At 40.0% G+C, this 14,710-nt stretch overlaps 1 protein-coding gene across 1 annotated transcript in view; it reads right to left on the reverse strand.

Moving 5' to 3' along the window:
- trappc9 (trafficking protein particle complex subunit 9) overlaps positions 1-14,710 on the reverse strand; it is a 507,339-nt gene that overhangs the window by 447,105 nt on the left and 45,524 nt on the right. The window contains exon 9 of the mRNA XM_088929735.1: positions 14,200-14,343. Within this exon, the coding sequence (XP_088785861.1) occupies positions 14,200-14,343 (144 nt within the window). The remainder of the gene's footprint in view (positions 1-14,199; positions 14,344-14,710) is intronic.

Consider the following 14,710-nt stretch of genomic DNA (forward strand, 5'->3'; position numbering starts at 1 on the left):
CTTAACTACAGTTTACGCTGCTGCAGTTAGAAAGCCAGGAGGACCAATAGATTCAGTATTCAAATCTCTCTAGAAAAGCTTGACTTGTTTCCACATGCAAAGGGGCAACAAACACCCGCCACAGAATGTCAGGTACTCCAGCAGCACATGTAACTTCAATAGTCGGCAAAGCCCATCAATTACATTCACATATTCTCCTCATCTGTCACACGTAGGTGATGCATTAGTCCTCCAAGGACACTGGAGTTGAGGATTCAAACTCCTTCAGACCTACTGGCATAATAATGTTAATTGTCTGCCTGTTGCTGAAGCAAAACCCAGTGCTATGTTGTGAAGACCTTCTAAACAAAATCAAAGGTTTCTCTAGAGGAACATTCTCACTACAAGTCAATATATTACTGGGTTTCTCCAGAAAATGTCAGTTTGAAGTCATTCTGGCAGTGCCTTTCACCAACCAGTGGAATAAAATTTAAACTTGAATTACCCAAATCTGATGTATGAGTGGTAGAAAGAATACCTGAAAAGCAGCTGTTTCCTTTAAGGTTACTGTTAGAGCCAGAAACTCAGTCTAAAGAGAAGACACACTTAAATGTGCTGTGAAATATTTACATATTGTGAAGGGCACCTCCTTATGGTTTGATAACGTGTGTTTCTTGAGCGCGAGGACTGCAAAGAAATAACACAAATATGAACTGTACTAGCATGCAGCTTTCATACGGAGAAAGGTTGCCACTATCGAACAATCAACCTATTAGGGTCTAATAGTTAAAAACAAATGAGCAGCCAGTGAAAAGCACTTCAAAGAGCACAAACCCACACATTAAAATCCACATTGGCAGAGCTCGTTGTTAGAGTTCTGCTCCAGCTCCCCTTTTCTGACATCTTTATCTATCTAGCAATGTGAATAATAATTCAATGTACAGAATAATATCAACAAATTCAGATTATCATGTCGCTCATCATGTTATTAAATGTTTGTAATAATAATAATTGCTTACACTTATATAGCGCTTTCCTGGACACTCCACTCAAAGCGCTTTACAGGTAATGGGGACTCCCCTCCACCACCACCAATGTGCAGCCCCACCTGGATGATGCGACGGCAGCCACAGTGCGCCAGAACGCTCACCACACATCAGCTATCAGTGGGGAGGAGAGGTCAATGTCAGTGTCCTTGATTTACCTCAGTCTACATGTAGAAAATGTCCTCCATCCATTCTTTCTCCAACACTTTGAATTACACTTTGAAAGTACTTCAGTAGATTCAGGTCCTCAGTGGAATTCTTAAGTAAGATTATAACATCAGGAGAGTGAAACACAAACACTGTGCCTCACAGTGACATAAAATATGCACTGTTTCAGCATGCATAATTTCTTTTAACAGATCATTGTTTGTAGGAAAATAAATTATGCACAGAATAGTAGCTCCTGTACAGATGAGGACTTCCTTTTTAGGAAAATATAATAATTATTTAATTGCTTACACTTATATAGCTCTTTTCTGGACACTCCACTCAAAGCACTTCACAGGTAATGGGGACTCCCCTCCACCACCACCAATGTGCAGCCCCACCTGGAAGATGTGACAGCAGCCATAGTGCGCCAGAGGTGAGGAGAAGAGAGTAATGAAGCCAATTCATAGATGGAGATTATTAGGAGGCCATGACTGGTAAGGGCAAATGGGAAATATGGCCAGGATGCAAGGGTAACACCCCTACTCTTACCCTGGGATTTTTAATGACTACAGAGAGTCATCATACCCCAGTTTTACGTCTCATCCGAAGGACGGCGACTTTTCACAGTAAAGTGTCCCCGTCACTATACTGGGGCATTAGGACACACATAGACCGCAGGGTGAGCGCCCCCTGCAGGCCCCACTAACACCTCTTCCAGCGGCAACCTTGGTTTTTCCCAGGAGGTCTCCCATCCAGGTACTGACCAGGCTCACACCTGCTGAGCTTCAGTGGGCTGCCAGTTGTGAGTTGCAGAGTGATATGGCTGCTGGCTTATATGATGATATGATGATATGATTATACAAGGGGTTTAGGAATGTTTGCAATGAATGTTCTGGGTTAGGTGGATTTTTTTAATACAATGCTTTATTTCTTATTTTAGTTATAACCAAAATTATAAGTATAATTCACTATGAGATGGTTGACTCCTAGATTTGAACTATTAGGCAAAAGACATTCGAAACAAATCCACAAACAACCAAATGCACTACAGATGCTCTGAGATTAATTCCCACAAAAGTCCATGTGCTCCTTTAATCACTGCTTTGCTCAATTCCAAATGCTTTCTAAAACATTCAAAATTTTATTAGAATGTAACGCAAATGAAGAGCATAGCTGCAACAAAAAACGTTTAACTGAACAAAAAATATTTTATACAATTTACAGAGTATTTTTTTTTCCCCGAATCCATATATTTTATTAACTGCATGTAGGGAGTAAAAATCACTGGGCATTTTGACAGAAATACTACTGGCAATCTGTGCTTTTTTAGAACATTTACATTCTGTGTCATGCTGCCTTTCAAAAAAATCCGGTATGCTTCAAACTCAAAATGCATTCTGGATGAATTACATCTCTATTTGAAGTGTGTTGTGACAGGGCATTAAATTCTATAAAAGCAGACTTTATACTTGCAGCTGCCATAGATGATAAACTGGTCAGTGGTGTTTGATGGATAAACTGCTTATAGAATACAGACAGCAGAACAGAATACAAAAAAAAGTCAAATTATTTCTAGTAATAATTTCAACCAAAGTAAATTCACATAGTGTGGTAGTCTGATCTCACACCACATTACAATGCTGTAAAACACCAGTTTAATACTCAAATGAAATGAAATCGCAAGAGATTCTGACAGGTAAATGGACAGACAAAAATCTGCATTAGTAAAGTACGAAAATTGGCGTTTTCTGCTCTGCTACTAGACAAATTATTCATGTCAGCACTTCAGCAACTGGTCCCCAGCGAATACACCATGTCAGGCCTTTAAGTTTAATAGTGGGAGACATAAACCTGACGGGGTCACCTGTCCACTGTGACTCAGTCACAGTTATCTAAGAGAGGCCACGACGCCCACAGGAGAACAGCAGAGGAATCAGCAGTGCACTCTCAGCAGTGGCTGATGTCACTGAACTCACTGCCCAGTCATTAGACTGCACTGTCAGGGTGCGCTTGGCGTGGCAGCTGAGCCAAGGTCAGTGTCCTGGCTGTTATACAAGATCCATCACGTGAGTGTACAGATGCCAGCAGAATCAAAGACGAAAACTTCTTAGCTTCAGATAAATGTCCTCGATTCTGTGTCTGACTCACATTAACTCATTCATTAGGTGAACACGGTTAGAAACTAGAAACACTCCGATTAACTAATGGTTAAAAACCTCATCTTGGGCTCAGTCAGATTGAAATTCCACATGGACAAATACTCTGAAATGTAAAAATCCAGTGTATATGAATATTTTTAACAGTGCTCAAATTGAACACCTCTACAGATGAAAGAAGTGAAAGCCCAATAGAAATTGCAAGGAAAACATCAAGGTGGAACCATTGCATCAAAATGACTGTAGGTGGGAGCACTTCCTGTAACAATTACAGCTAAGAATCTCGATGACAAACTTACAATGACAGGGCAGTTCTCACCCTTTTACACAGATTGACAGTCATTTTCAATCCTTCCAATGGAGTTTCCATAGAAAATCCAAGCACTTTTTGCCCTAATTTCTGATTTTATCACACTGAATCTGGTTTTCCTTTAAGACACTCCAGTACTTTGTTCCACCTACTTTCCCATCAATCTTGACAAGTTTCCCAGCCACTCCTGATGAGAAACGGCACTATGAAATAATGCTGCCACTACCATGCACCACTACAATGCGGACTGCGTGATGTACTATGCTGGGTTTTTGTCACTTTGCATTTACACCAATTAAAATTTACTATCCAACTGAAGGACCTTACTGAGACAGCCATCTTTATTATGAAATCACAACCAACCACTAATATTGCACAGAGAGGGCATCAACTAATTATAAATGACTTGAGAATTTTATGCAGCTAAATTATATTGGTCTTGGAGAAAGGGGATGAATACTTAAGATTTCACCATATTTTAGTTTTTGATTTGGTTTCTGACATCTTTCAGCCATAAAAGAGTCTAGGCTGAGTAAGTTTTAATTCAAAATATTCACTTTTAATAAGTTAGTATCCGTTATAATGCTGGGAAACATATTACAGCATTCAGATTCTAGCTTGATGTGTTGCAAATAATGTAAAAATGTTAGCTGGGCATTGCTACTTTGATAAAAAATATCAGGGCCTGCCTACCGCTGATAAAATAGGATGAATCATGCATGTTCCTGCTCAGCAGTGTCATGTTGCAGTGCAGTGACAAACCCTAGTCTAACAGCTGGAAGGGCAGCTCAGGCTTGATCCTCACAAAACAGCAGCCTTCATCACACCACGTCCCAACAGGCAGTGGACAGCTTAGGCCACATGTTTCCACTGCTGAACACAGTTTAACCAACAGGAATGGCAAGCACATGGGGTGTCAGACTTGCTGATGACGTCCTAGCCCCTTGCTAATTCCAAGAGGACGTTTGTCTGTGAGACGAATGCAAACATTCACTCAAGAACTTTAGAGATTTTCTTGCTGCCGATTTCTTTTGGCCTCGTCTAAGTTTACACGTCAAACTTTACTGCTGTACTTGCAGAGCTAATCCCCAGGGGCGGTCATATAACTGATTTGTTGATTTGATCCCTTTTGCCTTTCTGTTTGTACTCTGATTATCCGCTTTTTGTACCGATTCGCTTGCCTCGCATCCCCATGAGGTGCCCGGAGCTAAGAAACAAAAGGATATCATATCATCCATTAAACCGAACACGGATGTGAGCCTCACAATTCCTGCCTGAAATTAATCACAACAGGGAAAACATAAAATTCTATTCACAGACAATGACGTATGAAAGCTGTAAGGGCAACTTGAGCATAAATTACTTTTTTTAAGGCTAGATGCATGTGGGATGAGCTCAGAAGCTCAACGCATTATTGGTCATGCCCCACATTAAGCATGATTTTTCATTTTAAGGAGAAGATCACTCTCACAAAATGCATTTTTCTCAGTTATGCGGGTTTTAATTAATGAATCGCTGAAGGGCTCCAAGTGCAAATAAAAGTTCATGCATCAGAGCAGTTAAGAATACAACAGTGCTTGATAATTTCTGTAACTGTACCCACAGGCGCTAGCCTTTATACAGTACTTTAGTTCAGATCTTATTATTGGAAGTTTTTCAAGGGGACAATACATCGAGATACAAAGTTTCCAAGCTGTGAATCCCCTCATTTGCTGATCCTAAATCCCCATACACACAGCCCAAATCACAGAAATATGCAAAAAAGGTCATGAAAGAATGTGTCATCAACTTTAAAAGAGTAACAATGTAAAATAAAAGACACTAACTAAAAATTAGTTAAGGATACATATAATAATATGGCACGGTGGTGCTGGGGTCCTGGGTCCAATTCTTAATGTGCTACCTGTGTGGAGTCTGCATGTTCTAACCAGGATCCCCTGGGTTTCCTCCCCCACTCAAGAAAACATACTGGAAGATGAATTGGTTTCTGGGAAAATGGGCCCAGAAAGTGTAAGTACACGTCTGTGCTCATGTGTCAGCCATGTGATGGACCGGGTGTATCCTGCCTTATGCCCTCAGCTTGCCAGGATAGGCCCCAGCTCCACCGCACCCATGTAGTGGAAAAAGAGGTTAGAAGATTGATAAATGATAAAAAAATAAGACCCTCAGTAGTTGTCTACAACTGTCATTCAGCTGAAAGACACTATCCCTTGTATACAAAGAAACAATTAATAGTAATGAAATGGTTGTTATATCATTTCTGTTATACAGAGAGATTTCTGTTAGCCAAGGAGATTTTACCATGCATATTTAAGAGATTCTAGTATTATTCCTCATTATAAAATGTTAACTTTTAAGCAAGATTTATATCTATTAAAAGGTTTATAAACAACTGATGAAAATCAAAACTCAAGAAGGGTTGAGAGGCCTAAATTATACCAACAGCCGGAAATGAGCATTTGACTATTACACACTATTTTGTGACAGAAAATGACAGAGCATGGACAGGTCTTTTCAAAACATCAGCTCAAAAAAAATGGTTATGAGTTTCAAAGAGTAGCTGTTTAAAAAAACTCTGAAACCGAATGCAAATTTTAAGTGGTACACAGAAGAAGCACTAGAGGGATAGATCACAGGTGCACTGGCACAGAAAGCATTTCCCAAGGAGTAAAAAATAGTCATTTGCATCAAGGAAGAGCACATGACAAGTCAATTCAGAACTAAAGCTATAAAGAGAGGCATTCTAATTTTAGTGAGGCCAGAGACAACAGAGAAAGTAAAAGTAAAGAGAAAGTAAAGTGCTGAGAAAAAAACTGCAGACCTCCAAGCCTGGTCAATATTCAGACCTAAAAACATAATAGATCTTCATGAAAAGCCTTAACAAAACATGAAAATTACCTGATTAAACATAGAAAATACAGAAGATGTAGTAGGACTATTTGTCAAAATGATCCAACAGCAAATACTGTATCCTCATATGAATAAATCAGTGAATGCTTGGAGTCATCAACTGGTGGCACCTCCTTGAGCAACAATGACTTCAACTAGAAAACTTCAACACTGTCCCATTCTCCCCTGTACTGTAGTTCTGATTCAGGTTTATGACTGTTGAGGGATTTCATTAATGAACTGCTCACTGCAGGGGTCCTGCCATAACATTTCAATGGGGTTTAGGTCCAGACTTTGACCTGGCCAATCCAAACTACTTCTTCAGCTATTCTGGTATAGATCTGGTTTGTACTGTATGTTTAGGAACACTGTCATGTTGCATGATCTAATTTTAGCTCAACTTCAGCTGATGCATGAATGGCCTCATCAACTCCAGAGTTTGCTGATACAATACTAAATTCATGGTTCAGTCAGTGATGATAAGCTGTCCAAGTCCTAAAGCAACAAAGCAGCCCCACCACCATGCTTGATGGTCAGGATGAGGTTCTTCTGTCAGAAGGCAGTGTTTGGCTCTCTCCACACAAAACATTCCTCATTGTGGACTGAATATTCAATGTTTGACTCATTCAACTTTACCTAGAGAACATTCTTCAAGGAGTCTTGTGGATCCACCAGGTGCAGGTTGGCGAATATGAGGCGGGTAGCAATGTTCTTTTAAGAGAGCAATGTTTTCTTCCTGCCTATCCTCCCATGAAAACCATTCCCATCCAATCTATACTTGATAAAAAAAGGCTTGAAAGAAAAGATCCTTAGATGTAACTGAGTGAAATTCAAGCTTGCACTTGGAGAGATCTTAGCAGGATTAGTAGAAGAGCCACCGTGGTCTTGGACGCTTTTGTAGACTGACAGATAATGGATGAATGGAGCCCCAAATGTTTAGAAATAATTTTGCAACCCTAACAAGACTGATCTGCATGAACTAATTGTTTTCTACAGTCCTCTGAAATCTCTTCTGTTCATGACATGACACGTTTCCAATAACATGTATGGTGTAGACCAAAATTACAATGTTAATGGTCATTATTTAAGCTAGGACTACAGAAACCCAGTCCTTTTTTTACTCAGTACCCAATTATTCAATGCCATGGTTCTAATTACTCCTAATGGAACACATAATTCGAATTAAAGGCGCTAAGTGACTAGGGGTTTATTTATTATTTCAGTTATTCAAATTCTTAATTGTTTCCATGCAATATACCTTGCCATTCTATTGCATCTCAGACTTAATAAAAAAAAAGCCATACTCTTGCTTTCTCTGCTTGTGCATCCATCCATATTAAGCACCACTGACAAGCCTCTATTATTCAAGGAAACGTCTCAGTCAGTCTGCAATAGTTTTCAGTTTTGTCACTTACATTTTCTCCATATTTGCTCCTGTTTTCAGTGTCAGTGGTGAAAGTCTGCATGACCAGAAGCTTGGAAGTAATTAGCTTGCGCGACCCCTCTGCTGTGACCCAAGTGACCCAAGTAAGTGCTGCTCAAGCCTATTCTGCCATTAAGGGTTGTTTAAATAAAACATTTTAAGTTACGTTTTTAATGTCACAGGCTGAAACTTGAAAGGCAATTACCTCAGGCAGTGACCGAAACAGAATGCCCAAAATTCAAAGCCTACCCTTATCGAAGAGGCTATCTGTTGGTGAATATCAAATGCTTACTAATGATGGAGCCACAGGTCAAAGGCCTGAAAACATCCAGAGATCCAGAGGAAAAGTCCCGATATCATGGTGATCTGTGACTGAAATCAGTTGAATTAAAATTTCAGTTCTGGCTGCATAAGTGGGCTGATAAAGTGGTATGACAAAAAATGAAAGAAATGATTTAAGTGGTCTTAAAAGATGCAATTAATCCTCCACACCCACAGAGCCTCTTTAAAGCGAGGCAATGAGGTTTAATGATAATCAGATTCCTTATGTTCCAACAGCAAATTGCAAGAGACTGCTGTACATTTTGCAAAGTAAACAGTTTTCACTGAAGGCAAATCTTGTCTATCCAACAGAATACATTTTCGTTGTTGATGTTTGTTCTCTTGTTTTATCTGTTTGCTTTATTATTTGAAAAATAAACTGCTTATGGAGTACATCTAAATACAATGACAGCCAATTTAATTATTTATTTATAGCTTAATTGCATGGTGCAAGGTTTTATCAAACACCACTTGTACACCTGGTTTGTTCCACTTTAAATAAAAAAAAACAATTTTACATCCTTTCTAAATCTGCAACTGTCTTAGGGCAGTTATGCTGACATAATTCCATCAGTCTGACATTTTCATATCAGCTTCAAAAATATCACCAGTATTTTGTCTGAGATAAGATTCCTCTGCTTAAAGATTTAGCATCCCCTCTCTTTTTTTGGCTAAAGAAGTGCACTGCACGAGGTCACAATACAAATGAAATGGTTTGCATGTGAAAGTAGGTGTTTTTTTTTTTACAATATCCCCATTGTAGGTCATGCCACAACATTTCAAAAACGTGATGCAAACACAGAAATCTCTCTCTGGATTCACCTTACACAAGAAGCATTTCTGAAATATTTTCCCAGCATTGCCATGACATATAAGGAAGCACTGTAGTATTTAAAACCTGACATTTTCCTCATTGATCTTCAGAGGCGGAAGTCTTTTTTTTGTCATTTTTTCACTGGAGACGGGTTTTATAACCTCCAATACTGTTACATATTGAAGAAATGCTATTCCATTCCTAGCACATGAAAAAAGGTTTCGAATGCATTAATATTTATGTTACTTCACTGAATCCCAAGTCATGAAAACTATACCGAGGTGCTCAGGTTAATATGAAACCAGAGGGGAACATACACAACTATACAGTTTGCTTTAACGCCCAGATCTAAAAAATATTTAACTATATGAACAATAAATTAGTAACACAAGTGCATTTCTTTAGCACATTTAGTGAGGGATGTTTCAAAGGACATTTTTTTTTCCATCCTGAAGTGATTTAATGTTTTCACGCCACAGTGGAAGGAGCAGACAGATGCCAGCTGCCTCCGTCGCAAAAACTAAACACAAGAAACAAAAAACATTTTGCTCCTCTGCACACTCTCCCTCCCGACAGCAATATAATCGTATATTTTAAAAGATCATCCACCTGCAACCTGCACATCAGGCCTGCTTTCATGAAGGGAACAGGTGCGTTTAAAATCTAAGGAATATGCTTTCCACTTAACTATTAGCTAACAGGTCATCAAAAGCGATACCGCCAGTTAGCTGTGGCAAATTTAGTCCATCTTTCACAGCGGTTTCCCAAAACAAGGGCATGAGAAACACGAACCAAAAATAACCCAAAAAAAGAACAAAAGCTGATGTCGCTGCCCTCAGCATGTTTCGGCATCAGTAAGAGTTAGATTTAAGATTTATATAGCTTTATTCTTCTTTCCAGCCTAGAAAGTTATCATCAACATTTAGACTACATGCTTTGCTGCCACCAACAGGCTGTCTCTCCACACTGCTGAGAAGAAATCAGAGATGGAGAAGCACAGTGTCGGTCACATTAACCTTTCCACTAGGCCACATCCCACAGCTCACCTCCATTGGTGCACTGGAGCATCTAAAATCAAATCTCCAAATCTGTCCGCAACCACAGAGCAGCAGGGGTTCAGTTCATGGGTGGGCACATTGAGTGTTACCACAGAATTCATTCCCTGTTAAATTCAGACAATGACCTCCATGTCAGTGGAGACCAGAGACTAGATTTCTTGCCAGGGCAAGTGTGAAGGAGCTGCAGGGAGAAATGGAGCAATGCTGAATAATTACAGCATGCGAGATGAAGCTCTGCTGTGTTTTATGCACAGTGCATGACCATGTGCTGGGACTGAAGAGCAATAGTATTTGTGATGTTGGGAAGAGGAACCTTAAATGACCTCTTAAGAGAGCAGCCTGAGGGGAATGAAGACTAAGATACTAGACATAACTTAATAGTTGATGTATAATATCCAACTAAATATACGTTCAGAACACACAACTTAAAATGTAATATTAATATGCCAGCAGCCATATCACTTTGCAACTCACAACTGGCAGCCCACTGAAGCCAAGCAGGTGTGAGCCTGGTCAGTACCTGGATGGGAGACCTCCTGGGAAAAACTAAGGTTGCAGCTGGTGCTGGTGTTAGTGGGGCCTGCAGGGGGCGCTCACCCTGCGGTTTATGTGGGTCCTAATGCCCCAGTATAGTGACGGGGACACTTTACTGTAAAAAGTCGCCGTCCTTCAGATGAGACGTAAAACTGGGGTCTTGACTCTCTGTAGTCATTAAAAATCCCAGGGTAAGAGTAGGGATGTTACCCTGGCATCCTGCCTATATTTCCCATTTGCCCTTACCAATCATGGCCTCCTAATAATCCCCATCTATGAATTGGCTTCATTACTCTGTTCTCCTCACCACTTCTGCGTTCTGGCGCACTATAGCTGCTGTCACATCTTCCAGGTGGGGCTGCACATTGGTGGTGGTGGAGGGGTCCACATTACCTGTGAAGTGCTTTGAGTGGAGTGTCCAGAAAAGAGCTATATAAGTGTAAGCAATTAAATCATAATTATTATATTTTCCAAAAAAGGAAGTCCTCATCTGTACAGGAGCTACTATTCTGTGCATAATTTATTTTCTTACAAACAACAATATGTTAAAAGAAATTATGCATGCTGAAACAGTGCATATTTATGTCACTGTGAGGCACAGTGTTTGTGTTTCACTCTCCTGATGTTATAATCTTACTTAAGAATTCCACTGAGGACCTGAATCTACTGAAGTACTTTCAAAGTGTAATTCAAAGTGTTGGAGAAAGAATGGATAGAGGACATTTTCTACAGTACATGTAGACTGAGGTAAATCAAGGACAATGAACAACTAACACTAACCTATCTGGAATTGTTATTAAAAAGCCAAGTGCCCTGTTCCCAGATTCCAACAAAAAAAGCAATATTATGTAGAAAAATGTTATAAAATAAGTTAACAAGTAACAATCCAGGGCAAATTCATTCATTAATGTATAGCTACAATTAAAATGCTTTGTCACATAGTTTCAAAATTTGTTTAGGTGCGTCCCCAGTTGTAACAGGAAGAACTCCAGTGTACTACAAATCCATATCTAGTTCCTAGAGCTGAAACAAAACAGCCAATTGAACTTCGACAGCAACTATACATTATCAGCTATGTGGACAGGAGCCTGTGTAAGGGACAGAGGAGATGTGAATCAATGATTCTCAGGTCGGTGGTCCAGTGCCTACACCCATAATGCATCAACACTCTTGGTTGTGGTTGGTGGTGTGTGTCCCTGCGTTATCATGAAGGACCATGATGCCCCGCTGAAGCAATGTACAGTAGGACCCCGTGTCCAATCACATTTGCAAACAGGTGGGGCAACGCAGTGGGCTCATGATGATCCGACGCACCTTCTCGGTCTATTTAAACCACCAGGGAAACTCATTTTCAACTGTATGAGGTCACATTACCTTTTTTATTGAATTGCCCTCATATATCACTATTCTGTTACCATAAATAACTTCACTGCTGTAAACTCCTCGTGCGCCAATACAATTTTTAGGTGCAAACTGTATCGAAAGTGCACAACAGAAACCTTTTTCTATAATTTTCAAATATTAACTGCAGACAATTGCACCTGTTACAGTCTAGCTCAAAATTTGAAAAAAACAGATGCCAGACGCGCGATTTTCTCTGACCAACAACAGCATTTGCATCAAGTATTACTGTTATTTTTCAGTTTTTGGCTTTAAAAAACAGGGCTGATAATACTGCATTCTACCTGAGCATAAAACAGCATAATTTAACAGGCACTTAAGGACCTGCTTGCACAGTATTTGGCTCTGCCAGTATTAGCAGCTAGAGAATATACAACATACAAGTTAAATTTTGCAAATACAAAGGATGTTGATACATTTTAAATAAGGGAATAAATGTCTAACATTTCATGATGTAATAAAACTGAACGGTGAGCAAGAAGTGGCCAGTTCTTAAACACAGCTCAGTGCTGTTTAAAACCTGCATGTTATTTTCAGATCTTCACATCAAAGCATGCTGGAAACTTAGCTCTTGTTGGTACCTATCTTGCAAACGAAGGAGAAACCGAGATTTGGGTATACTCTAAAAAAAAAAGTGTTCTGCGATTTCTGCTCGACCATTGTCATCCATTTCGGAGGTGGCATCTTCATAAGGAATCGTGCTTAAAATAGCAATTGAAAACAGCAGTGATTCGTGCTGGTAACCCTGGAAGAAAAGTGCAGCCTTCGGAGGCTGCCGTTTACCTCGCGCAGTTCACTGAATTCCCTTGATTTGTATTGCTCTTGCTAACAGTGCTGAATATTTCATGGTGTTAGCACTCTATCTGCCAGAGGATTACATGTGCCTTGATTATGTCATCTGCAAACTCAGCTCCAGACTGCATGGGTGAGTACCGATGGCTGCAAAACTCCAGGGCAGCTTCGTTCTGAGTAATATTACACTCTTCACAGCTATGACAGGGACCATTGAGCAGAGAATACACAGTAATCTCCAGATCCACAAAGCGATTCACAGGTAATCACATTATTAGAAAAGAAAAGACCCAATTTTTACCTGAAACTCACGCTTTTTTTTTTTAATTTTATTGTATTGCATCATAGCATACAGGTACCATGCTGGACCCACATTTCAATAGTCCCATATTGTAATTGTGTGAAAAAATAACCTCTTTTTCAGGTTGAAACGTACTGTATCTCTTTAACTGTACACAAAAAGTGAAGAAGAATGGTTTTAATGCCTTAGAGACTATCTACCAAGATCATCGATAAAGTTGTTTAAAGACAAACAGCCAATTAGCACTAATAGATGACACTGTCAACTTACGATTTATGACAGATTTTCTCCTCGTGTAATGCTGATTGCTCAAAGGCTTGCACGTCACCGCCTGACATCTAACTGTACATCAATTACGCACTGTCCCTTGAGTAAATGAGGACCTCATTTCTAGTGCCAAGACCTGTGAGAATTCACATCTCCCTGAGCTCTCTTACATAAATATTTTAATCATGGAATAAATAATTCCACGAGAACCTGACCCCATGAGAATGGCTGTGTGTGTGTAAAATGCATTCTAACTTTGTAAAACATGCAAACAGATCTCAAAGGAAAATACATGAATATTAATAGAGTCTTGATAAATACGAGGGCATGATTAAGTCCTAATAATAAACACGCTGCAGTCAAAAACTGTTCACCTCAAAAAGAATCAAACTAAATTTCATACAACAAAGGAGTCCCACACTCTAAGCACAATAAACAGCTACGAGTAGTGAGCAATAAACTTGTTTAAGTTTGCTTTTTTTTTACGCTAAAGATTATTTAATGTCCCAAAATATTCTTTAGACATCAGAGGACAGAAATCAAACAGGAAGAGTGGATAAGAAGTAAGGATAAGTCTGCAAGCTTTTCCTCCTTCTACCTAAAAATTAGGTCTTCCTTGTCTCCTCCACTGAAGAGGTAAAATCTCTGTAATGGTTTCCTTACTGTTACCAAAACCATGGTCTTTAATTCTAAATGTTAAAAAGCGATAAATACACCTCGGTCAAGGGACGCAGAGCCTGCGGGGGGGGGGGGCTTACCTTGGTCAGAGAGAAAGTCCAGCATGGTCTGCAGCAGGAAGGACAGGTGGCGAACGGAGAGGCCGGGGTTGCCCATGCGGCGCGAGGCGTACACCAGCTCGTGGAGCAGACGCATCTGCACAGCCGCCCAGCCCCGGTGAGACCCTGCGGGGAAAACACACAAATTCTTTGTGCCATTCATCACCCCAAAAGTCCCGCAATACCTGAAGGACTGGCGCATACCTGGCATTATCACTGTCCTGATGCCGCTATCCGACGCATCTTAAGAGGTGTACCCATACATACAGCTGAGTACTTCACTGAAGCAATCGAAGTGAGGCGCCTTGCTCAAGAGCACAGCAGCTGTGCTCCGCGTAGGATTTAAACCCACGTCTTTCCAGTTACTAGCCTACCCTGCTCCCTTTTAAGATTTTCAACCAAATTAAGAAAAAACACAAATATACACTACTTGGTCATAGTAAAAATGCTGTGATACTAAAGGACCCTACATATACAATATCCTTAGTTGTAG

Source organism: Atractosteus spatula, chromosome 12 (assembly GCF_055471065.1).
Source record: "Atractosteus spatula isolate fAtrSpa1 chromosome 12, fAtrSpa1.hap1, whole genome shotgun sequence".
Lineage (NCBI taxonomy): Eukaryota > Metazoa > Chordata > Actinopteri > Semionotiformes > Lepisosteidae > Atractosteus > Atractosteus spatula.